The sequence below is a fragment of the Neopsephotus bourkii genome, unplaced genomic scaffold (assembly GCF_033783945.1).
Source record: "Neopsephotus bourkii isolate Nb327-2 ecotype Australia unplaced genomic scaffold, CSIRO-AGI_Nbou_v1 NB_1630, whole genome shotgun sequence".
Taxonomy (NCBI): domain Eukaryota; kingdom Metazoa; phylum Chordata; class Aves; order Psittaciformes; family Psittacidae; genus Neopsephotus; species Neopsephotus bourkii.
In genome coordinates, this window is record NW_026902105.1 from 4,966,905 (window position 1) to 4,993,727 (window position 26,823).

General features: G+C 37.0%; 1 protein-coding gene across 1 annotated transcript in view; it reads right to left on the bottom strand.

The window, feature by feature from the left end:
- The window catches only part of ANGPT1 (angiopoietin 1), a 159,559-nt gene extending 133,392 nt beyond the window's left edge, over positions 1–26,167 (bottom strand). Inside the window, exon 1 of the mRNA XM_061373389.1 lies at positions 24,001–26,167. Within this exon, the coding sequence (XP_061229373.1) occupies positions 24,001–24,297 (297 nt within the window). The 5' untranslated portion in view covers positions 24,298–26,167. The remainder of the gene's footprint in view (positions 1–24,000) is intronic.
- Positions 26,168–26,823: the final 656 nt, after the last annotated feature.

Sequence of the window (26,823 nt, forward strand, 5' to 3'; positions counted from 1 at the left end):
CCTCTATCTCACATATTACCACCACAGACGTCAGATTGAATAAGGTTCTTACATGGGTCTTTTTAAATAATTAGGAAGTTTACAAAGTTACTTTGGTTTCGGAGAGTAAATTGTGAGCTATGTTATATCTCTTTAGGAATATTTTTTGTTAACTAGAAGAATGTAGTTCCCTAGTCAAGAGAAAACTAGTCAGAACAATAAGAACCTGTTTAAAAGGAGGAGGACTTTAATATTATCACTAGTGCTTACGTTTACTCTTGATTGCAATCCTGTATTGACAACAGTCACTGTAGTTTTAGCTGTCACTTTTGCTAAATGTGCCCTATATGTTAATCTGTAGTTTCAGATGTCCTATAACCACCTGAGTGATTTTAAAACTAACAACTAACATCCCTTGGTATTTCTGTTTAAAAAATGACCATAATTAAATTTAAGCATATTTTTAACATTAAATTTTAATGTTTTAAAAAACCAAACCACTTTATGGTTTCTGCTTTACCTGAGACACTTCATTTAGCTATTTATAACATGCTCTTTTAAAAAAAATATTACTTTGAAGTTTCCTTTTCATATCCATCTTACTAACTGCATACTGTGACATGCAATTTTGGAGGTCTCTACCGAACAGCAAATACATCTCTGTTCTTGTTGATCTAAACAGGACCTGTATGGCTTGCTTTGACTGCTAAAAATATTTACAACAGAAACTCTACCACAACATCTCCTTTTTCTTTTTTCTCTACTTATTTATTTTTAAAGGTTGGGTCTTTGCACTGGTTTTTGCACTTCACAATATTTTTAACTGCTTTCCTGCTGACTGAATTTGAATAATACACAGGAAAATAAAAATCGGGATTCTAACCCTTATTTTCCAAGATTATTTTTCCACTGCACTGTTCTATGTAAAAAGCATTATTTCAGTTAAGAAGGGATAACTGACACAATTAAACAGAGGGTTTAACAGAGTCCTTTCCCACTGCAATAGATGCTTTTAAAGCACGGACCCTTCTGGTCCTCTTCAGAAGCTCTTCCTACTTCTCAGAAAATGGTTTGAGAGACCAAGACTTGTGTCTCAGTTCAGGATTGAGAGAGAGCAGAAGACTGGGATGAAGAACAAGTTTTTCCTAAATAACAAATGGCAATTCCAGTACTTGCTGGGAGATGCCCCCCAGGAACTGAAAGTGAGGACATGTAGTTTTATACAGTCACTACCTGGCAGATCAAAAGTCCCAAAAGTCCAAGTAGACTGGACTAAGCAGGACAATATCTAGCCTCTTTCTCCCCTTTCATATTAGATCCCGCACTGGAAAGTTCAGAAACTTCAGAGCCTGGTAAAACATCAAGTGTCTGAGAGAAAGACTGTTTCACAAGCCTCATGGCTCCTCAGGCAAAGAGTATAAGAAACATTAAGGAAAAATGCATTTCCCATATGCTTGTTAGCTGAGAATTTGCATAATAAAAAAGCTGCTACAATTCTTATCCAACAAATATTCAAATAGTAAGATACAGTAAGCACTGGAATGTTCAGAGGCTAATCCATATTGAACTTAAACCTCTGATCTTGTCACTAAAAGTAACTTTCACCCACATAATGTTCTGGCAATTCAAAGTGCTAAGGTAGGGTAATATTCTGCATCTGTAGCCAGAGACTAGAGGTGTATTTTAGTCTTTCAGAAAACAAAACAAACCAACCAACCAAACAAACAAACAAGCAAAACCCCAGTATGTATCTACATTACTGGAACCCTAACAACCATGTCACTTTTTTTCTGAAATTCTTTTATTTTTGTTTATGTCCATAGATTACACATACCGCATTCCAGTTTTAAAAGGAAAAAGAGTTGTCTTTGTAGGAAAAGACATGAGCTCAACATGTCAAAAGAGTCTGTTTATTTCTGAATTAACATCCAATTTGATTTAACTGAAATCAGTTGCCGAACTCCAGCTGATTTTAGGGGCAGTAGAATTATGATCATTTTGGAATTCCAACATAAACACATGCTATACACACATTTGTGCATACCTTCATGTGAAAATAACCTTGAGTTCATAAAATATCAAGGACAAATCTTGCTCTCTAGGGCAAATCTGGAGCAAGAGTTGAAATCAGAATTCTGGAGCCATTGCAAGATACCTCAAATGCTCTTTTTCCACTTACCAGTATTTCCAAGAGCAAAACATCCAGAAACTTGCAAAGGCCTTTCAAGCTTAACACTGCTCCAAAACTCCCTTAAAACAGTTCTAAACTACTGTTCTAAGAACATTTCATGAAAGGAATCCAAATACAAGGTTGCAATTGAAACCTACTTTCCAGGCAAGATTTGTCACCTCCACTTCCAGGCTCCTGTGTGGCCCAATACAAAGATGTTTCCAGGCTCTCACTTCCACAAAAGAGCCACTGAGAGGATTCACAAGGACCTGTGACCCAGAAAGTCCTGGGATTTCCAGCTGCAAAGGTCCAGACTCACAGGTCTTCCAAGTTTAGCAGGCTCTTGGTTCAATTTCAGACTGGACAGACATAAAACCAGGAGTTTCAAAGCTCGTGGGAGCTATAGCATCCAAGTGCCAAGGTTTTTGGATCAGGCTTGACTCCTAGGCGCTCTAGTTCCTCTGCACCCTGGGGTCTCAGGGAATCCAAGATCTGAGGCGCAAAGCCAGCTCATCAGACTGTCTGTTTCTGAGCCTGGATTGCATTTCCTTTCATGGATAACTATGAATAATAATTCCTGATCAAACTGAAACCTAATTTTAAAATCTTGGAAAACTCTTGAAACTACCTGAATAATAGAATGAGAACTGGAAAGTTACTTACAACAGATGACCAAAGGAAAAAGCATATTAATGGGGAAATAAAGCTACTATATAAAGAAGAGAGGCACTTTTTCAATCTATCACCTTATTTCAAGTTGTAATAACTAAACAGAGAACAAAGAAAAAAGAAACAAGGCAATTAGGTGGTGAAGAAAAGGTTGAAAACTAAAGCCTCTATAGCCCTACAACTGTATAAACTTTTTGCTTGAGTTTTCCATAAAAATATTAATATGGAGACTGGGAAGGCAGATGGTTATTTAGCATCTAGAAATGGAAGTTACTGTCACCAAATGTAATCTTAGTCAAAGTTTCAGGAGGAAAAAAAAAAAAAAGAAAACAAAAATAAAAAAAGTTGAGGACTAATTTGTACAGTACTGAAATTCTGGGCATCTACATTTAGATTATACATGCAAATGCAGAAAAAGCGCTACTGTGATGACTGGAAAGTATAGAGAACTACACTGACACAAAGTTGAAAGTAATCACCTTATTTTATGTAGGAAAAAAACCCAACAAACCAAACAGGATTTTCCTCTAGAAGATTACTTCCCTCCTGTCTTTAAAATCTTGTTTCCTATTCACATAATCAGAATCACAGAATGGTTTGGAAGGGACCTTAAAGATTATTCAGTTCCAATCCTCCTGACACAGGCAGGGACACCTTCCACTATGTCTGGTTGCTCAAAGCCCCATTCAGCCTGACCTAGAAAACTGCCAGGGATGGGGCAGCCACAGCTTCTCTGTGAAACCTCTTCCAGCGCCATACCACCCTCAGAGCGAAGAATTTCTTCCTAATATCTAATCTTTCACCTCAAAGCCATCACTCGTTCTCCTGTCCCTACATGTCCCTACAAAAATCCTTCATCAGATTTCTTGAAAGCCCCCATAAGTTCATCTTCCACTTGTTCTGGATATTTGGCAGAGGTGTTGAAGCTCAATGTGTGTTCATGTTTTAGTGCTTTATAACCTCTGGAGATGAAGAATAGGAAATTCAATATTCAAGGCTAGGTTGGACGAGGCCTTGGGTAATATGGTTTAGAGTGAGGTGTCCCTGCCCATGGCAGGGGGGTTGGAACTTGATGATCTTAAAGTCCTTTCCAACCCTAACTATTCTATGATTCTGTGATTCTATGATTCTATTTAAATTACCCAATTAATCCCACCAAATCTAATAGATTGAAAATAGTATTTATTGATGAGAGAAAAAAAATGCTGAATAAATTAAATTAAATAATACTTAATAAATTAAAATAAAATTATGTTACTAAGAGTTATACATTGCCCTAAGGTAAATAGGAGTTGGTATTATTATGATGGATATATATAAATTTGTCAGTGATTACATAAAAGTTATTATATCCCTCAATTTTCATTATCAGCAAGAAATATACGTATTTTCTAAGAGGACAGTTAAGCAGCACAATATACCACATTATTTCTGATGACTTTAACATTATGCTAATTTTCAACCAAATCAGTCTGTGCTGAAGACAGATTTCTTTTCACATTTGTAATGCAGTTAGCTAATATTATTTCTGAAGTCAGTACAAGTAGATTCCATGACAATAAATAATAAACAAAATGTTATAAAGAGAGTCTTTCAAAATATGTATTTTGTCATTCAAAACTGTTTTAAGTTTCATTCAATATCCTTCTTTTACAGCACTTGTGAATTTTTAGGTGGGACATAATCCTTTTTGTATCTTACTCTTCAAGATACTGTGATAAACTAGCATAATTTTGGTGACTCTGGATCATAATCTGAAAGCGAAAAAGATTATATATGTTTTTGTAAAGTTCTCTTGTACCAAATGAATGCTAAAGTATGACAAATTTTCTTTGCATCACGTCTTGAAATAAAAGGAAAATACAAATTTTTCAGTCTCTCCCTGGTATGGTGAATATCTGAGAGAAAAGTTGACCTCCCCAGAACTTAGACTGTCTCCAGACAAAAGTTGATCTGTAGTAACTCTCAAAATCTCCTGTGCTAGGAGTAAGTGTTAATTCAGACTGTATTCACCGCACCCAAACCCACTTCTCATCATAACCCCTTGTATCAGGCAACCTAATTATCTTTGGATGCCTTCATAGAGTTTTCTAGCTGCCTTCATTTAAGTTCTTTTGGGTGTTGCCCAAAGAAAGAGCCTTGCAGCTGGCTATGAATCTCTTGGGCAACAAATGCAAAACACAAAAGTAGAACAAAAATGAAAAATAAGCATGCACTGAAGTTAGTGACAATTTAAGTTGAAAATATGTTAGGAAACATATGTTCAAAATCATGTGTACATACGCAAAAGAAAACAATGCCTGTTCTGCTTGCAGTTACGTTTTGTTGAACTCAGAGATGCTATACTGGTCTACAGCCAACATAAGCAGAAACAGAAGCAGGGCCAGTGGTTATTCCAGTAAGTATTACAAGAAAGAGAAAATATCTTATGTCACTGAAAGAAATTAATCAAAATCAAATTAATATTAACATTCCATGCCATTTATAAAATAAAAAGGATATTAAAATATAAATAATCTTACAAGTTCATTTAAAAGTTTATTTTTCTGTTGCAAGGAGTGTTTGAGGTATTGATGAAAGCCAGACCATTTATCTTTAGCTGAAAAACCTTCTACAATTTTTCAGATATAATAACATTGTTCCTAGGAATTTTCTTATTATTCCTTATCCCTACAGAAAATTTGATGTGTTTTCTACTCAGCAGTGGAGTGATATCTTTGTTGCTGAAGTTCCCTACATTTTTACAAAATTTATTTTTGCTTACGTATTTTAATAGTTTATTCCCTTGCATGCTGTGTAACAGAGTCGAGTGGCTTGACCTAACAAGCTTGCTCTTCCAAACTACAAGACATTTGAAAAAATTGTAAATAAAACAAAAGTACACTATTCTAAATATTTATATGAACACAGCTTTTCTAAGACCTACAGCAGAAAACTCGCAGGAGCACATGAAGAGTTAGCTAAAATTGCACACAGTATAGTAAACGTGTTAAGTTTGGAAATATCCACATAATAGCAATGCATAAAACCACACTGTTTTTCTTCACGTGTCTGAAAAGTCACACAATGACAGCTTAGGCAAACATGTGGCAACATCAGATTCAGTCATAAAAAGTCAATTAAGTATCCATATTGTCATAGTTACTTGATCTGCAATGAATGACATTTTGCCTGGGAACCAAGTCAAAAATATGCATCAAACAGCACAAGACGCGTGTTGAGGAATTAAGTCCAAAACTCTGTGTAGAGAAAAATCCCTTTGAAAATGTTTATATTTTGTAACAATATTAGAACTAACTCATCCCTATTATTTGTAGAATCACAGAACAATTTAGGTTGGAAAAGACCTTTAAGATCATCAATCCAATGGTGGACTGTCAAGTCCTTAAGTGCCACATCTACACATCTTTTATATACCTCCAGGATGGTGACTCAACCACTTCCCTGGACATCCTGTTCCAATGCTTGACAACCTTTTCAGGAAGAAATTTTTCCTAATACCCAATCTAAACCTCCCCTGATGGAACTTGAGGCCATTTCTTCTAGTCCTTTGCTTCTTATTTTGAAGAAGATACTGACACATGCCTTACTCTCTCCTCCTTTCAGGCAGTTATAGAGAGCAATAAGGTTTCCCCTGAGTTTCCATTTCCCAGGATGAACAGCTCCGGTTCTCTCAGCTGCTCCTCATAAGACTTCACCTACCCTTCACCAGACTTACTGTCTTTGTCTGGACCCACTCCAGCACTTCAATGTCTTCCTTGTAGTGAGGGGTGGAGAAAAACACAGGATTTAAGGTGCAGCCTCACCAGTTCCAACAATCACTGCTCTGGCCATGGTGGTCACACTATTTCCGAAACAGGCCAGGAAGCCGTTGACCTTTTTGGCTGCCTGGGCACACTGCTGGGCCATGGTAAACCAACTTTCATAAACCCGCGTAGACCGGCCCTGATAACCTTGTTGTCCTGTACATGTTATATAACAGCATTCAAGATAAACTGCTCCATAACCTTCCCCCACACCAAGGTCAGACTGACAGGTCTGTAGCCCCTTAGATACTCCTTACAGCCCTTCTTGTAGATGAGCATCACATTTGGTTACTTCCACTCAACTGGGACCTCCCTGGTTACCCAGGACTGCTGATAAATTACAGAAAGAGATTTGGTGAGCACTTCTGCCAGCTTCCTCGGAATCCTTGGGTGGATTCCATCTGGTCCCATAGACCTGTTTGTGTCAGTGCCATAGCAGGTCACTTGCCATTCTCCCTTGGATTATGGGGGGTTTCATCCTGATCCCTGTCCCTGTTTTCCAGCTCAAGGGGAGCAACTGGTCTTACTCTTAAAGACCGACTCAAAGAAGGCATTAAGTATCTCATCTTTTTCCTCATCCTTTATCACTATGTTTCCCCTACCTATCCAAAAAGGGATGGAGATTCTCCTTAGGCTTTCTTTTACTGCTAATTTATTTATAGAAACATTTTTAAGTCTCTTTTAAAGCTGTAGGTAGATTATGTCCTAGTTGGGCTTTGGACCTTCTAATTTTCCTCCTCATGACATCCTTGCAGTCCTCCAGAGTTGCCTGCCAATTCTTCCAAAAAGGTGATAAACTTTTCCAGGCAGGCCAGCCCAGAACATACTGGTGCTTGGCTTACTGCAAGCAAAGCAAATTTATCTCAAAAGCAAAGAACCAACCAAATAGCTGAGCATACAGATATATGTGAACTGACTGCCTTAGGTTTTTATAAGGCAGATTAATTCATAATGTCCAGACTAGTAAAGAGTTTAGAGATCCTGCTGGTGTAGTCTTCGTGAGGATTATGGGACGGAAAACCAAATGAAAACCACATCAGAATACCAAAACCCAAGACAGAAACTCCTTCATTTGCGACCTAGAACCTGGATAACAATATGTAAGCTTGTTACCTTTGTTAACTTGGTCACAAGACAGCCCTAAGTACTGTCTGATCTGGGACTGCTCTCATTCTAGAGAACTTCAAAGTTTCTTAACACCTATAATATTCAACAGGTGTTCATTCTGCAGCTCCTAAGTGATGATGATTGCAGCTTGTGCAACCTGATTACTATTCATCGTTGGAAATGTAAACTATGTACAGATTTTCAATAACACTAAACACCCACATGTCCTGATGATGTCAAGGGTAGCTCTTACAGCTCCTGTGAAGGCCAGATTTTACATTTTTCTCCTGACACACTTCTATGCTCTGAATTTACAGGAACCTTTACATTTCAAAAAGATATATTGAAAGGAAGACAAAAATCAGCTTCAAAACTACTGTTCAACTGTGTGATTTTCCTGCTGGTTGTTAAATAAAGGGTTTCAACATACATTCTTTGCATAAAACAATATCAGGTCCACACATTTCATCAATCATTTGGATGAGTTTCTAGAATGATTCATACAAAGTGGCACATGCTCTATATTTTACTTGTCATCACATATAGCCCCCATGCAGAATGATTTTGTTGCTAATAAATTATACAGGACATTATAAGGCATTTTCAACAGTTTTCAAGGTTTAGTTTTCATTTTAAAAGTTAGTGCTGTTCAATGCTTCCATACCTTCGCTGCAGCAATGGGAAGCAAAGAGCTGAAAGATAACAAAGTCTTTTCTAGTTTCAGTTTAAGAAAGGCTTTTACTTGCTGAGAAGAGGCAATGGCTTTCTTTAACGACTTGGGGATTGAAAGTAGATGATATCAAGGTCCTTTTGAACCCTAACCATTCTATGATTCTATGATTCATTTGACAACCAGAAGTAGGAATCAAATGGTTTGGCTTTTCCAGGGGCTGTGCTGAGGATACAGTGCTGCATAGCATCACTGCCCCTTTGTACATCAGGCTGCGTGAGCAGAGATGGTCTCTTAAGACAAAAAAAAAAAAAAGAAGCAATGACCACTTTGGAAATTGGATGAGAAAATTAAATAACATGGATGTACACAGGAGCTCTGACCAGTTTAGAGTTCATTCCAACAAAGCGGGCAAATTCATCTAGGAGGCATGGCCCTTGATACACTGAGAATGAGGTTTTGACATAAGCATGAGCATCCAGATGCCTAGCTGATTTAAATCAAGACCATTCCACTAATCTAGGTTGAGCAAAGTCAAATTACAGCACCTATGAATTTAGCCCATGGCTAATTAGCCAATGTTCTATTTGAGCAACCTGGTGTTGTGGAAGGTACCCTTGCCCATGGTAGGTGGGCTGGAACAAGATGATCTTTAAGGTCACTTCCAACCCAAACCATTCTATGGCTCTGTGATTCGAACATCCAGAGATGCATTTCTAGTATACCACTAAACAAAACAGTGGAATGTTATAAATTGTGCAGCATGGATCTACTTTTTTTCGCAACTTATTTGCTATAAGAGCTTTTTCTTATGTAGGTTTATGATTTTTTTCTTCTTTTAACATAAGCTAAATTAACCAGCTAAAAAATATTTTTCTTAAACCAAAAACCAGGGCAGTGGAAGGAAAGTCACAAATAGCTCTCTTTGAACTCAAATGCCTCTAGTTCAGTGGGGACAGTTTGCATGAACTTTCCTACATCAACAACATTCCACATGCATATTCTCTCTGTATTCCTCAGGAAAAAAAAAAAAAAAGGAACAGCAGAAGGAACTGTTCCCGGATAAATAGGAGACACCAATGAAGCACATCCCTTTTGTAACATCTCCACTATGCCTGTACCTGGATACTACACTTAGGCTTCTCCTTCATATCCCAAGATAATATTAGAACTTGCTTCCACTTTCACTCATGACAGTCATGTCAGTTACTTTGTAGCAATCTGCTGATTTTATCAGCTGGAAAGTGTTTTCCGGTGACATTTCTTTCAGTTTAAGAAAAACTCTTAAAAAAAAAAATAGAGAAAATGTAGACTATGTATTAATAAATACATTGATAAAAAAAATACAGATTCTTGCTTAATCAAGAATTCTAACCTCTTGGCAGATAACCACAAAGTTTTCGGTTGCAGTTGTTGCCTGCTGCCATTTGTTTATTTTAACCTGAGGTCTCAAATCCTCAGTTTGGAAGGTTTTTAACTGGCTTACATCTGCTACATAGCAATTCTGACACAAAAATGTCTTGAGAAAATGCCCAAATATTCTGCAGATGTCATCGAAAATATTTTTTTCTATTTTAAATTGTTTCAGAAAAAGAAATAAAAACACTTACTGACTGGCTTCAGCAAAAAGACCACAAAAAACCTCAAATGTCCCCTAAAAATACAGACCAGACAGAATCTGAGACTAGGTTTAAATTAAGATCATATTCCTGATCAGTTTGAGGGTTTCTGTTTCAAAAGCTGTGTCAGTTCTTTGGTGTTTTAAGGGACTGAATAGAGGAAGACTTAAAAAAAAACAACCAAAACTAAGATAGGCCAAGTAGCATCTCTGTTTTTTCTGACGTGAATGAAAAAGGAAATGCTGAAAATGTCTTTATAAAATTGCTCTCAGGAGATCTACATCCCACTTTTAGGCCTGGGGAATACTGGTAAAAGGCTGAGCACATAATAAAAGCTGTACAGAGTATCCTATCCTCAAATGAACAAAAAAATCTGAGTTTGTCTCCTTCTCACAGACTGGGCTTGAGTCTTCTTTCAGCTGCAGCAAATTGACATTGGCATCATTCCACCGATGCCACTGACATGGTTTCTGATTTGAAATGTTCTTTCAGGGCTTTCTAAAAGTGTTGTTTTCAGTGGTATGAAACCAACACTGCATATGGTATTAGCTGATATCTTTCTAGGCATGCAGACTAAAGAACTGGCTGAGGATAAAGACCGTACTATCATTTCAGTTCTTGATGTGGTATCCCACAAATTTATGCTGACACAATGTAGGAATTGTAGAGCATACTGTGAGGAAGCACATCATCTGCTTTCTGCCTCTGCTTTTCTATAAATAACAGACTTCTGTCTCTATGGGTGCTAGGCTAGCATTTTGCAACATACCCCTCCAGCGCTTTAAAATTCCTCCTGACCGTCTGAGAATTTCCTGTTCTGCCAAATAGGTTTGTCTGGACAGAGCTGAGGTCTGCCTCTTTCCGTTAAGTAATCCCCTTACATTAGGGCAGAGGCAGCTTGAAGTAGGTGAATCCAGAAAGCCAGTGCCAAAAAGTAGACCTGGAACTTCTGTCACTCTTGAAAGCACCAGGGGAAGGAGAGGGTGAGGGGGTCAGCTTCAGATGGCCGCGCTTAAAGTCAGGAAATGTCCTTTCCTGGAGAGGAGCTGAGCCCAGATTTTTACTGCTGATTCACTGTGAGCAGTGCTGGGCCCAGCTCCACAACCATTTATTAGCATCACACTCTGAATGACAGTCCAGAGACTTCTTTTTTTTTTTTTTTTAGTGTCTAATTCTTTCAAGGCTATTTAATGATTATGGTTTGAGTTTGTGGAATGTGTTGAAAACCACCTTTGGGTTCATATTCCCATAGGAAATCACTGTTGTCTCTAGATATAACTTTTGGTAAGAGCTTATGCTCGCAACACCTGGAAAACGTAATATCAACAGCAGACTGAGCCTGATAGAAGCAACCCCAAAAATTAACATCCACTCTGATAGAAACACTGAGAAACTCTGAATTAGGATGTGAAGCTGTCTTCCAATAAAAAGATTGTATTCCATCATGAACAGTATTCTAAAAATAATCTTGGTGCAGCTTGCTTAAAGCCTTTTAGAAGGATTTTACAGTAGAAGTGAAAATGACAGCATTCAAAAACTACACTGACAAAACTAACACTGAGTGAGGTGTTGTCTTGAAACTTAAGAAGAATGAAAATGGGAAATTTAAATTAAAATATGTCTTTAGCTTTCCATCATGGTGGAAAAAGAAATATTAATTTTAGTGACAAAAGACCAGAGTTTTGGCTGTAATTTCAGGAGTTCTGCATGATTTTGTTAACAAAACAATAAATGAAAATGTTGAAGTAGTCTTTAAAAATGCACAAAAAGGAAAAAGATGTCACACTTGGTCCATATTTTACAAATCAAGAATTCATGTTGTATCTTCATGGCCATAAGAGTACAACAAAAGCATTTTCAGTCTTGCTCAATTCTGCTTCTAGGAAATACCCCAGGGGGTCAGTGGCCAAATTAGTAGATGTTTCCAAGACGTGTAGGAGTGTTAAATCCTGGATAAGTGAAACATTTTTTTCTTAATCCTAGGATTCACAATGCAGTTGTTGTTGTTGGTTTGTGGGATTTTTTGTGGTGAGCACTGGGAGGCATTAAGGTAGAAGGTAACGCTGCTTTTTTTGACTTACTGTTTAGCACTAAGGAAATACAATCAGTAATCTTAGCTTTAAGAACCTGAATTGAAGACAAATTCTTTTATTTCTGTCAATGTTTAATTTTATAACTATTTTTAATGTTGGTACATCAATTGCTGTTTAAAAGTCAATATATAAATACACTGTATAAACACTTAAAAAAAATAATTTATACACTCACTGTATACATAACAATAATTAAATATTATTATTATATATTTATAAGATTTATTGGTGGTCAGTGCAGCATGTGTCATAATGGTTATTGTGTATGGCAAATAAAAAGTTAACTAGGGCCATATGATCCCCTAGGTGAACTGTGCAAGGAAATTGAATTCCCCTTTATTTGATGCTTTGAACTGCTTTGGCATTGTTATCTACAGGAAGGCTTCTATTGGAATTCTCTGGACTTCCCATTCTCATCTATTTATCCAAAAGTATAAAACAGGTGTGTGCTTGCTTAGAGTAACAGAGCAATTTCCATTCAGTTTTACCTCCTGTTGAAGTCTACTGAAAAACAGCTATGTGCTTGTGATAACACCCACCACCTTGAAATTAAAGCAATTCCATTTATATGGGTAAAGCTTGTCATGTGCTATATGTTTCATGGAAAGTTCTGAGTACCAACAACTCAAAATAGGACCTTTTGGGGTCAAGTCCTTCAATCTTGCAAATCTGAAGTTGACAAGTTTGGGCAAATGTCTTTCTAGTATTTCTGACTTCTAACTCATCATGGACTCTACATGGTACTTGCTTGATGTCTGTAAATTGTTTCTTCACTAAACAGTCATCTATATGCAGTGAACACAATATTACTTTTGAGGTTGTCACTGAGGGTTGCAAGAGTATTCCAGGTAAGAGAGCGACATGTTGGTTACCTGAACTGCCACACATCACTTTCTGGTTCCACTCAGCATTCCAGCTGGGGGTTGTCTGCATTTCAGATACTTTAATAGCCAGTAAAATATGGAGAATTTATGTTTTCCTCATTAAAACGTGCTGTTGAGCATCTTTTTGCTTCACTCCTGCTTTCTGAAATTTAGGGGGAAAAAATCTCTTTTTTATAACAATGAAACAGTCTCATTTTAAATAAAGCTTTCCTCAACTATGATGTGTTTTAGTTCAGCAGACTGTAGTACTACTGAAATAGGTAGTATTAATAGGGCCAAACAGCCCGTAAATATTTTACAGCTACGTTGTTTCAGGGTACTTTACTGAACACTGTGCTGTACAGCAAAGTAATTTTTCAGACATTTCTGTCAGTGCAAGACAACTTATCTTATTGTGTGTGCTTTAGTGACATGTTGATACCTTGGGCAGCACACAAATTTATGGATTACAACAGCAACCTTCACCCTTCCTGTCAGAGTCTTAATGAAAATCCTCTATCAGCCTCAAATAGACAGACTTCTCGCTCTGAAGCACCACCCCCACCTCCTACCTTATATTTAGCTTTTCTAGTCTTTCTCCATGTCCCCTACACTTTGTCTGAGATGGCCATTTCCAAGAGACAATAGTCCACAGTTACAAACTCACCTTCAGTTTCCTTTGGAATTACCTGTCCAGTAACTATCTTATGGAATTGAAAGTAATCAAAAAGCACTTGAAGAAGCTACCTATATTGTTATTGCATTTACATTTTACCCAACCCACAAATTCATCACAGATATTTCACATAGTTTATGCAAGCATTACATGGTGTCATGGTTGCATAAACACAGAGCAGTGCATGTAAGCATGCAAGGATGGTCAAGCTTTTTGCCAGTGAGGTGCTATGCAGAAATTCCACTAATACCCTGATTTCAGGAACTGTGAAACAATCCATCTTTCTCAACAAAAATCAGCTAATAAAGATTTGAAATCACTCATTCAGCTTGATACTTCTCAGTTGCAGAGCCATGTGTTATATCTTTGTACTATGACTGTAAAATCAAGTAAAATAGCTCATCAAGCTCATCAAGATCCAATCATAAAAAATTACCTTTTACCAATCAGAAACTTTTACCAGAAAAACTTCCTAGCACAGCATGGATGGCCTTTCCTATTAACAGGATAGAAATGACACAGGAGAGATAGGTGGCCCTTTACCATCTATCTCTACTATTGTAAGTCACATACAGAGTGAAGTATGAAGTTTTAGCCAAGGAACAAAGGGGGATAGTTCATTCAGGAAGAGATTAGATCACCTCTTTGAGCAATTTTAAGTAGATCCTCAAAATTCCAGGCACAGCACCAAAGGCACCATGGTTTGGGGACTGCCTGTTACTGTGCTGACTTGCTGATGTGGCCTACAAAGCCACAGGAATCTCCCAATGAATTAAGGCTGTAGAGGCTAAATATTTAGCTATGACACAAATAAATATACTCAATAGTTAAATGATAATGGCAGTGATCCTAAATCCTCATTTCAGAGACTTTTATCTGTATATGAATGCCCATTTTTCAAAGGCTGTAGCAGTCTTCACTGAGTCCTTTGGTGTTGGAGGAGACTTCAGGGAATCAGGTTGTACATAAAGCATTTCTATGAGATTTCAGAAATATCAAGCCATTTCTACACAGGTTTTTCATATAAAATATTAGGATTTTAGAACTAGTGCTCTGATAGTAAGATAATTATCTGAAGATGCTTGCCTTCTTGAAACATAAATGCATGACTCAGAAGAGAGATGAGAAAGGCATGAAAATGACCCTATGATTCATCCTCACTTTACCCACACTCTGACCTGATGAGAGAGTTTTAAAGAAAGGATTTATTTAATACAGTTCTTTTTCCTACAAAAAAACTTCATGAGAACTAAAACTCTCAGAAGATATTTATTGCTAAAGCTATTGAAAGTTGAACATACGTAAGTGAAAATCAGCACATTTAAGTAGAGCCACAGGTGGTGTCATCCAAATTGAAAATTCATTCAATAAAATGCTTAGAAAAAAAATTTACAAAATCATCATTTAACAACAATTATATCATTTTCTTCTTAAATCTCTGCTGTTCAAGACCGTATTTACAGACAAGATATTCAGAAAGAAAAATGTTTATAATCATAGGCTGACAACTTTAAAACATTCACAAATAATATGATCCAAGAGACAGGCAAATCTGTGACAGACCTGAAGATAAATGTAAAAGCATCTCTAGAGATTTTGCTAGGACTCTTCCTTTCATTTTTGTGGATATTTAAAATGTGTTCTGCGGATTTGGAGTGTATTAAAGGTCAAATATTAAAACACATTTCAAAATAGTAAATTTACACATTGAGAATCAGATTTATTTTTTTTTTCACCTACAGCCAGGATGTAAGAACCCCACCTTGAAGGTTAGGGAGCCTTTGATAATGACCGCAAGTTGGTTGTATATTTAAAACAGTAGGCAGGCACCAGTGTTTTTCTCTTTGAAACCTTGCAAGTTCCCTCTGCAGATTTAGATTGGTGTGGATCACAGATGAGGAAGCAGAAAGCCTGGCCTGCTAAGCAGTGCTGTCCCTAAAAGAGAAGTTTCATAACATAGATAGTATCTCTCAAGAAAAACCTCTTGCACACAGAAAGCCTTTAAAGGAAGTTCAGATGTGAAAAAAACAGGATCAGTCTATAAATTACATACCAGCCTGCAGCAGAAATAGTTTTTGAATTCAAAATTGATTAGCACCAATCTGATCATCTATGCTCCAGTGTGAAAGAAGACATGCTGTCAAAAAGAGACAAATTGCCTTCTAAGGTCTTCTGCTCATACTCCCTTTTTTTTTCCCACAGTTCTCTAGTCTTGCCTTAGTTTCCTGGCAGGAATGTTCAGAGCCTATCCTATCTCTAGGGAAATCTCTTAAGCCTATTTGCCTGCTTGGTACAGAGGGAGAAGAAAGAATGCCAGGCCCCAAATCCTTGGGCAGAACAGAGTCAGAAGGGAATTCTGCTAACTGGAACTAGTGGATTTTGGTTGTTCCCATATATTGTTATTGCAGAAGGGACGCCTGGTACATTATTTGCAAGAAGACAACCAGCAAAAACATGACAAATGGCAAGAATTTACTCAAAAAAAAAAAAATTCCCAGAAGACCTGATGAAAAATGATAACATATATATATGCCAAGTCCTGTTGAAGAAGCAGATGCTGTGCATGCACAAATAATCAGGTTTGTTTTGCAGGATAGGCACAGCTAAGGACAGAAACATGGCTGGGATGGGAAGTACAAGTGTCCAATATTTTTTGCAGAATATATGAAAATTCTTGCTTCATATGCATTCTATAAAGGACAAAAGCAAAGGCACACATGATTTATCAGCAGCACAGCATGGGTACTCATTCACAGAGAATTAATGCTTGTACAATACACAAGATTTCATCTTCCTACCAACTCTTTTATTTTTGAGCCAACCGGTCAATTCTAGGAGAGCAATAGATTGACAGCAGGTAAGTAGGTATAAAATATAAGAAGGGATTTAAGCCACAACACTGAGAAACAGATTTTAGTGTATGTTACACCAAACACTCCAAAAAATCTAAATGCATATCTGTGTGTACGCGTATGTGTATATATGTGTGCACACTCATGCACCAGCATGAGACTTCCAAGGGCAAGGAATTCCACAGAGCTTGCAGAATTTTTCATCAGCTACTTTTTACTCAGGGGTCTTCAACCCAGATTTTTCAACAGCAAGACTATAACTGCACTTTCACCCTATTTCTTTCTCATTTAAATGAGGAATGGTAATGCAGATCACATAACTGATCATGTACTACCATATAACAGACCTTTAAAGTACCTTTGTTAAAGAACAATCCACCCATTCCACCATAAAATTAGCATAGTTCTGTTACCCTTTTCTTTTTGTCTTCTTTTCATTTCTGTTCCTAGAAGCTAGTCAAAGCAGTATAAGAAATTTCTTTCAGTCATGTGACTCTGTTCTTCTATATGGTTTTCTTGAGGGATTAAAAAATTGTCTTAATTTTTTTGTTTGGTTGGTTGGTTGGTTTGTTGGTTTGGTTAAATTCTAAAAGCAAAACATTTTTGCAAATGTAGAATAGTGCAACTTGAGCATCTTTCCAGCTGACCGTATACCTGTCTTGCTTCGACTGGCTGTACCCATATGTTTGTTCAGTGTTAAATGTAGCTCCACTGTTAGCCTTGTTTAGACAAGGAAGTTACGCTAGTTTGACTTGCATCAGTTTTAAGTAGGGTTAATTAAACTGATGCAAGGGTCTGAGTAGACTTCTTATCCCACCTTCAGAGTGACTTACAGTGTTTTAGATTAACCTAATTCTTAACTAAGGTAATGAAAAGCAAAGCTTGTTTTTTCTTTGTACAGAAACATTAAAGGAAATGTAGTGTAAACGTTCAACAATTTATAGCATTTCTAAGTTACCCTTCCAAGTGAATATTCACCACCCTGGTGTTTCATAACACTGTCTAAAATATGCACATATGGTTTCACAAGAACAACCTTGTGTTAAAGTACACTTGTTTCATAAGAAAAAGAACCCTTCCTATGAAATATGAAACTATTTCAATTTCCTTTTCCTGATCAAACTACAACCCTTTAACAAGAGAGGAAATCCTTCTGCTACTGGAAAGACTTTTACACCAAGCCTGTTTATTTAAGACATTTGAGCTGCTGGTGCTGAAGATAAGGTTCACGGCACAGCTAAAATCTTGATACTGATTCTAGAAGGTCTTCATTTACTACCTCCTCATTGTTTGCATCGCCTTGCAAATATGGAGAAGAGGACTGAACTAAGCTGAACCATAAATTCAGATGAATATGAGCAGGTTGTTAAGTATCTTCACCTTCCTATAAATCATGTGAGTTCAGTTTTGATGGTGACAAGTTTATTCAAAATTGCTGGTAACAATAGCTCTAAAAAACTAGCCATCCCTCACTGGTCTTCTGAGAATCCATACATGACCAAGACACAGTCTTATTCATCTTAGTTAAATACTGTCTGGAGCAGAAGCTGCTTAATGTGTTTGAAGAATACTGAAAGAATAAGGACTATTCTCACTGTTAAAAGGATATATGCAATCAATTTGCTCAACTGCAACCTGCAAAATATACCTAGCACTACAGATTCAGATTCATTGTATTTATCTGCTTATTCTTTACAAATTATTTTAGCTGCTAATTTTAAAACTAATTTTCTTCCAAAAGATTTTTCAATCTTGCTCCATTTTCTGCAAACTTTGGAAGTATTATTATAATTTATAAACTCTTAATAGCACAAAATACCTTCCCATAGAAAGACTCCAGAAACAACACAAAAAATAACGTATTAAGCATCCCAACAGCATTGTGAAATTAGGTAGTAGTACTATATTTGTGTTAGAAAAGAGTAACTGAAATACTTAAAGTTTACAATTTCCTTACAGTCACTAGGGAAGTCTGTGCTACAGCCATGGATAGAAGTAAAGCTTAAATCTATCCCATTTAAATGAGGCATCTAAGTCAGGAAGTGAGCTGCTGAGGATCTCCCTGGGGTCAATGAAGAGAAGCAGGGACTTCCACAAGACCATTCAGATGGCTGGCTCTTCCTTTGGGCTTGCTACTGTCTCTTGACACAGCACTGAGACATTCCCCACAGCAAAGAGAAACCTATCTTGGCTATCTCTGGCTTTCAGACAGAAGTTTGGGTGGGATGATGCAGACAAAAAATACCCAGCTCCTTACTTTTCCCACATGGGCTGTCTTTCTTTTCCTTTTTTTTTTTTTTTTTTTTTTTTGTCACAGAGCACCCAGCTCTGTGAAAATTGGTTCCAAACCACAGAAGGGAATGGGAACAATGAGTTCTCAGCACCCTCAAAATGACACGCAGTTTACTTTATATCAGTTTCGTTTAGAAAACCTCTCAGTGCTCTAAATGTGATCTCCCACTGGGCATGTCAGTTGGACAGTTCTGATGACTAATAAATGCAATATTTTATTGTTACCAGAAAGTTCCTAATTACAGCTGTCATCACTGGAAACAAACATATTCAGGTTCTACTGCACATTATGTAAAACCTTCTGTCCAAACTTGGGAAATACTCTTTTTTTAAAGTAATTTTCTACCAAATGTGGCACATATGAGAGTGCCCTTCTGCTTCTTAAAAAAAAACCCTACAACTTTGCCAAATCGATTATGCCCCAAATAAATGTAACGCTTTCAGGCATTTCCACATTTAAAGCATTGTCCCTTTCTTACTGATACCTCAAATTATCCCAATGACTTCAGAAATGTGATTAATACTGCTTTAAAATGTAGGCATATTATTAGCCAAGAGATTGTTTAGAGGTAAATAAGCAATTTCAGTTTTACATTCAAACATGAATTTTCTTAGAATCAGTTTATTTCCATGAACTTACTTTTGCTTTTTAAATTCCATTTTTATATACTTAATCATAGAGTAGTACATAATATATAAGTAATCCCACTAATTTGAATCCCATCATTTGTTTCAAGGCTTGTTTGTGAGAACTGCATTTCAAAGGTCACTAGGATGAGGCTCTGTTTTGGATATGAGAATTCATTGACTCTGAAGCAAAAAGGAGTACCTAAAATAGTAAACAGCTTCTCAGTCTAGACAACAGATTCGAGCTGGATACCAAAAAGGGGGCTAATGGCCAGTTTTGGATGAAACGTTCTCACTGTTTCCTTTTAGCCCTAGTCCACCTTGAAAAGGGAAGATTTACTGAAAAGCCATTCCTTACACAGCTCTGCCAGTATTATAAGCACAAGAACAATGGTAGATTCCAAACCTAATTATCTGTTTTTATGTGGGAAAATTAACAGAAGTTCATCATGGATGTCCTGGTTGCACTTAACATCCAAATGTTATGCGGACTCTAAGGCCAGATGCCACATTACAAAATGCCCAGTGAGACATAAGCATAAATAAAATTTTTACTATTTCTTGTATTTGTTCAATAGGGAATATTGGTTTCTTAATGTGACAAAATTTTACACACACTATGGCCACCTCCATCTTTGTATGAATAGAAATTTGCCTCATAGGATATTATGACACATCTAGATATGCCCTCTTCAGGGCAGGCTCTGTCACATTTTCACACAGCTTCACAGCAAGAATGACATATAAGCAATTTTGCCATCTTCAGCAAACAATATAAAATCCAAGGCACAATCCACACACATAAGCAAATTATTATTATTTCAAATTTTCAGTGGAGCCACAGCACACAGTGTTAGAGACCAGTCTTTCCAAAAGCTACTTTCTTCTATACAATGATTGGTCCCCTTCAAAAACCTAGATTCCTTGCATGCTTAAAACCCAAGTGAGCACTTGTGATCTTACTTCTGTAAAACTAGGGAACAGAGAGCACAAAGAATGCCATAGATAAATAATTTATCATAACAATGAGAAGAATAAACTTTAAAGTGGACTATCAAATGACTACAGATACCCCAGAAAAAATTGCTCATAATTTCTTTCTTTAATGACTGAAACTAGCTCATCATTTTATACTTCTGTTATAGTTGGTGACAGAACAGGCACTTTGCAGGCAAAGGGAAGTGAGTGGAAGCTTCTTTATTTGGTTTAAGTCTAGTGATGCCATCAATATTTGCAGAGAAAACGAAAAAAAAAAAAATCTAAGAAATCTAAGTTTGGGATCTGGCTGACAGAATAGTTGTGGTTCACTTTCAACTCAAACTTGTACAGCTGCGTTAGCCTCTTATTGTATATTATTATTAAGAATTAATTTTAAACTTTTATATTATTCTGCCTAGGTGATGATCAGGAAAAAAAAGAACAAGTGGATCATGTAAAATTCACTACTGTAATAACAACTATTACTATTTTTTGGACTGATGGATAAGTATGTGAAAAACTCATCTATATAGCTATTCTGATTTATACAGAGTCCATCGATGCCTTGAGTTCAACAAGCTGACTAACAGAAAGTTCCCAAGCAAGACACGATGATAACATTTCATGTAAATCCTCTTTGGCAATACTTAGACACTGCAATTAAATACCGAACAGTATCACGTGTGCCAGTCAGTTACTGCAAGGAGAATGTGATGAACTGTTTGTTTTGAACTATTAGTATAAACATATTGCAGAAATGAAACCCAAGCTTAAACAATGGGGAAAGCTATCCGGTATTAAAATAAACAGTTCTAGGAAAATCTCTAAAAATGTTTACCAAGTCATCTTCGTCCGAATAGTTTCTGTGCAGAGCATTTTGCTGGGTCCCTGATTTGACAACCAATCCCTGTTACACTGACTATAGATATGCAAATGTCAGTGGACAAGGCTGGAACTTAACTGCCAGTAATTGGCTCCACAGACAATCACATTTTTATCTTCACTCAGGCTTGTGTTCTTATTTTACTTTGATACTTGCTTTGCTCCTAGAAATCTGCTAGTTTAGATATCAAAGAAAAACATTTTAAGATACTACAGAGTTAAGCAAATCATGTTTCTCCCAAACTTCCTTAATAAATAGTCCTTCAATATTGCAGGTTAGCATTGGTGCTGAGAAAACAAGTCACTCAAATAAAGCCAATGGACAATTTTAATGAAAGTTATACATATAACCTGAAGTAATAAAGCTATTTCCATTATGTAATTCAGAATACATCTCAAATTCTTAAACATTGTGTCATATTCTAGCTATTCACTTCCAGTCATACACCTATAACTATAAATTATTCTTTACTTTGGTCATTGCAGGTGCAATTGTAAAATACTGTTTAGTGTAGCAGCAGCTACATCTGATATTAAAAATACAGGGAGGGAAAAAAATGCAGAGTATAAAAATGATATGCAAGTTATCTACATAATATATTCACTGCACTTCAACATTATGCTTGTTTAGAAAGGAAATGAGTTATGGCTGAGATGCTTTGTGACGGCAACAACAAAAAAGCAAATTCAGTATTCAGAGATGCTATAATAGAGCTGCATCAGCCTCATTTGTTCAGAGCGAGCCATACTCCATCGTACAGAGAAACGAGTCCTTTTATTCCAGGGAAAACTGACACATGGGGATATGTGCACAATCCCAGTTTTATGTAAACCCCTGGGAGCAGAGGCTTGGGGGCTGGGAAGGAAAGGAGGAGGGGGGAATAGGTCTGCCCATAGCATGTTTAACAATAACTGCAGAAAAAACAGTCCTCAAATATAAACCTCTTTCACTGGGCTTCTTACCTGTTTAATCACTTCCCTCCAAAGTGTGAGAGGACTAACCCTAACTCAGACATTCACACTCTAGAGACTCGTATTTCTTCGTGCTCAGCTCACACTGAAACAGTGATCTTAGTTCAGTCTCTAGTGGACAAACACAGAATAAGTCTTATAAGCATGATCCAGCAGGCACTTTGCTCAAGTAAAATCATGTGTGTATAAATACAAATAACAACTTTCCTCTTTTTAGTGCTTGCCTCAGCCCTCCCAAGGTATAGTAAAATAATTTCTTAAGAAATGCTTTCCTCTACAAAAGGCATCCCCTCATTTCCAGCATTATATTCCCAAAGCAGACTAAGATACCTAAAAAAAAAAAAAAAAAGGAAAGTAGTCTAAAAAGTAAATGCTTGATTATATTTTGTTTTACAGTTATATACAGTTACTGACAGGGGCTTTTCTCTCTTGCTAGGGCCAGATATACAAAGAGCACAATTAATTTATCAAGAGACCAGGAAATCCTCTTTAAAGACTTTAGGAGGGTTAGGGGGATGGGGAATGACTGTATATTCTTTTTAACATATTTCTGTCTTGTATACTGCCTGGATGAAACAAAACTTGTGAATAACACAGGTAACTAACTATGCTAATAGGAAATCTTACCTCACCTAGTAAAGTCTTCACTAGATTTTTATTGATGCTCATTCTTAGGATGAACTTGTGTTAGAGTTTAATGTCGCTTTCAAAAGAGTACATACAGTAGTTTTCTTGTGCCATCTTACACAACTAGTTACATCCCTCAATTGCTCAATTTTCTGCTTTGCCATGTCAAAATGCCAGAATGAGTACTGAAATATTACAAATAACTATATACAAAGACTGTTTATTTATTTTTACTGGTCAGCTACGCCAAGACATTTTCATTACCAAGGCATTGAAAAGATCCTGCAAGGTATGTAATTTTACACAAGTGAGTAATCCTGTTAAGGTGAATGGGACTGCTCATATGAGTGGAATTATTCACATATTTAAGTCTTCTCAAGCCCAAACTTCAGCTAATGCATAAAATACTGAAAAGTTCATTAGAAAATTAGAACTGCTGCACAAATTCTTAAAAGTAATTACTTCTGCTAAGTTACTGCTACACCTTCAAACCCATTTTTCCCTTCCTATGACAGAATGCACATATACACCACACAAATTAAAACAGGCTGTTTGAACTCCAGTGCAATCTACACAGTTAAAAACTTTTACTGTGATGTTTTAGGACTGTGAATGCCTATATACTTTCTTCTTTCTTTCCAGCAGTTAGCTGTGTAGAACCATTTATATGGATTTGTTTACAGAGGAACAATGATGTTCTTAACCCGGTGCCTTTAAATGCTGATTTTTTTAAATGCTCCCTTTCGCTGTCAGAGTAGCAGGTATCCTGCATGGCATGTGATCTGACGCTGTGAGCTGTAAGAGAGTTTACAGGAATACTTAGTAAATTCTATCATTAGCATCTCTGGAGAATTTTTGTGTTCTTTGGCTTACAGGCATCCGCAGTCTCTTGAGATAAAACTTCAAGAAGCTGCATCTTTCACAACAGGAAAATTCTGCTCCCAAAAGCAATGTCACCAAGAATGGTGCACTCTGGCTGAAACATTTCTCCCCTACACAGCCACGAACTAGGTAATCCTTATTACCTCATTTCTCATAGAAACTAATGAACACCGTGAACAGCATAAGGGTCACCAAAAAAATCCATTTAGTGAGAAATGAAAAAAAGAAACACTTACTTTTTGCAGCCACTGAGTGTAATTTTCCATCACATGTTCCAGATGTTGCAGTTTCTGGGAAGGGAAATCCTGTTCCACGTGAGGAGCATCTCTCTGAAGAGCATTTGTGTTATACTGGTCTGTCGTGCTTTCACGACAGTTCCCGTCCTGTTCTGGCAGAATGAAAGTGTAGGTGCACTGCCCGTGCTGAATCCGGTTAAATCTTCTCCCACTGGCTTCTGGACCCCGACGCTGATTATTACAGCCTATATGAGGAAGAATCGCTGCCAGGAAAGCAAAGGAAAGGAAAACTGACATGTTATTATTACTTTCCTTTCCTGCTTTAACAAAAAATTTTTCTTCCTCTTTCTATAAATTTGTTCTTAATTTCCCTTGAAGTCTTTGGAAAAAGGACTGCAGAAGAGCACTTTGGTAATCAAGCTTGGATAAACTGTTTGGTTTTTAATTTCACTATGAGGATAGATTCCTTAGTTAAAATTGGGAATATTTATTGCATAGTAGTTAAGATTTATTGTTTCCTCTCTGTTACAGTCCAGCATGTAGCCTGCTTTAGTCAGCTGCATATGCATATCCCAGTCTCTTTCCCCTACACTATCTGCTGCAGAACTGCTATTTTCTCTCAGGCTTCAGTGAGTTTTATTAAGGTTGCACTTTCAAGCCAAGCTGGAAGCAAGCAGCCTTTCACAAGATGACTTGACAGGAATGCGTGTATGACTGCGCCCCTATGCTAGGGATGGCTGATGGCTCCGTACAGAGGGATCATCTTACAAACTGGCTGGATGCATGACCTCAATCATGCATGGCTGTTCAGCCCCTATTGCATACAACTGCTAAGGGCTTTTGACAAATTCACGTAAGTTTAATAAGGAAGGCAGTCCACCTTAATACACTTCGTATGTTCACGCTGACCTATTAAAATGTAGATAAAGTGTAGAAGTTTGTTGTAATCCTTCTGTAAATATACAAAGCACTGAAATTAAAAATGCTTTCAGTTCTGCGCTGCTCTGTATCTATTAAAGAATTCTAAGCTGGGAGAGTGACACTTATGGGAAAAAAGTTACTTTTAACCCTCACATACTTTAGCTACTTTTCTAAGACAATTGTGTTTCTTTAGCAGAGTTTGCAGAGAGGGATTTTTTCAGCATATAATGAAATTAAGACTGCCAAATAGTAATGGGAAACGGCAGTACAGAAGGATAATAATTTTCTATGTTTGGCATCTAAACTAAGGTAACTAATTATAAAACAGTGAGGGACGGTAGCTGAACTATTCCAGATTGTCTTCTGTACTACTGCATAGTTATTACATTCAAAACACTTCCTCCAGTTTGCAAGTCTGTCTGGGGCTATACAGGCACCTCTCATCATATGCAGAAAATTTCTTCAGGGCAAAGTGCTTAGAGAAAAATTGTGGTAACAATTTAACGAACTGTCTTATACTTAAATAATGCCTTTGGCATTTGCTAGAAACAAATTTAAAAATGCACCAATTAGAAACAGGACTGGAGTATTTCTGAAATTCAGAGGAATTTGGATCTGAGTTCCTGCTCTACTTTTTTATTCTAAAAGAATAGCTTGGAATATTTAGCCAAGTATATGGTCTGCTCCTGAGTAAATGATTCCTATTCAAAAGTGGGGGTGAAGGCTTTTCATTTTGCATCTGGAAAGAAAACACTGCATTTGGACTAAAAAGAAATATCCCCTAAAATAATATAGAGAGATGAGAAAGTCTTACCTTGCTTTGAAATGTCTGCATGTCCAGTGCAGAGAGAGAAAAAAAGGAAAGAATTCAAACCAAAGAGCAAAGCATCAATGTTACTTTTGTTTTTAGAAAAATCAGAATATCTTTCTACCTCTGAACTGTTCAGCCCACCTTTGCACTCTGCTCTTTCTTTTTATGCCTCTGAAGACCAACTGCTTTCTTGCTTTCATATAGCATTTCTTATAATTCTCCACCATTATCACAACTAGTTCTGCCATGGGTTTGTTGCACAGTGTCTACATTTATTGTGAAATGTAATTGCAAGATATTTGTTCATATAAGATCAGACAGCTTCAGCCAGGAAGAAAACTGTAGGATCAGGCATTGAGCTTAAGGGGTAGCATAAAAACAGCTATTTCCTATGAGACAAAGCAAAACCAGCAGAGCACAAACATAGTAACAATCCGTTTTGGGGTGTTGTTTTATTTTTGTTGTTGTTGTTGTTGATTGTTTGGGATTTTTTGTTTGTTTGGGGTTTTTTTGTTTTGTCTTGTTGGGTTTTTTGCTTGTTTGTTTTTTAAGTAAAAAGAGAACTTCATGAAAGGGCCTCAGAGCAGCTAAAAGGGGGGTAGCGAAGGTGGGTGTACAAAGGCTTCCTAAATATCTAGGTCATATTTTAAAATGCCACATATTACACAAATACCACATTCATTTTCTCCGGGGTATTTAAACAACAGACTTATTCACATGCCAACATGGAAAAGTGAGATTATAAACTTAAAAATGATGTTTTTCAGATGAGAAAAGACTTCAAAGGCTCATTTTGTGGTTATTGCATGGCCCCCTCCCCCTGGCTCAAGGTGACTTCTCCTTCCCCTTTGTCACCCTCTTACTGAGATGTAACAGCCATAAGAACCCTCAGGAAGTGCAGAATTGTCAGACATCTTTTGCATTTGCTCATGTCTCCAGCTTAGTTCCCTGCCACAGCACCTGCATCTCAAAGCAAGACCCCTGAACCCAGGCCCCAAACTGACGGATCACAGACAGCACATAGTGCTCAGGTGCCACAATGGGGAGATGTGCAGAGCCATGTAGCAGCCAGAGCATCTCCTACCAGTACA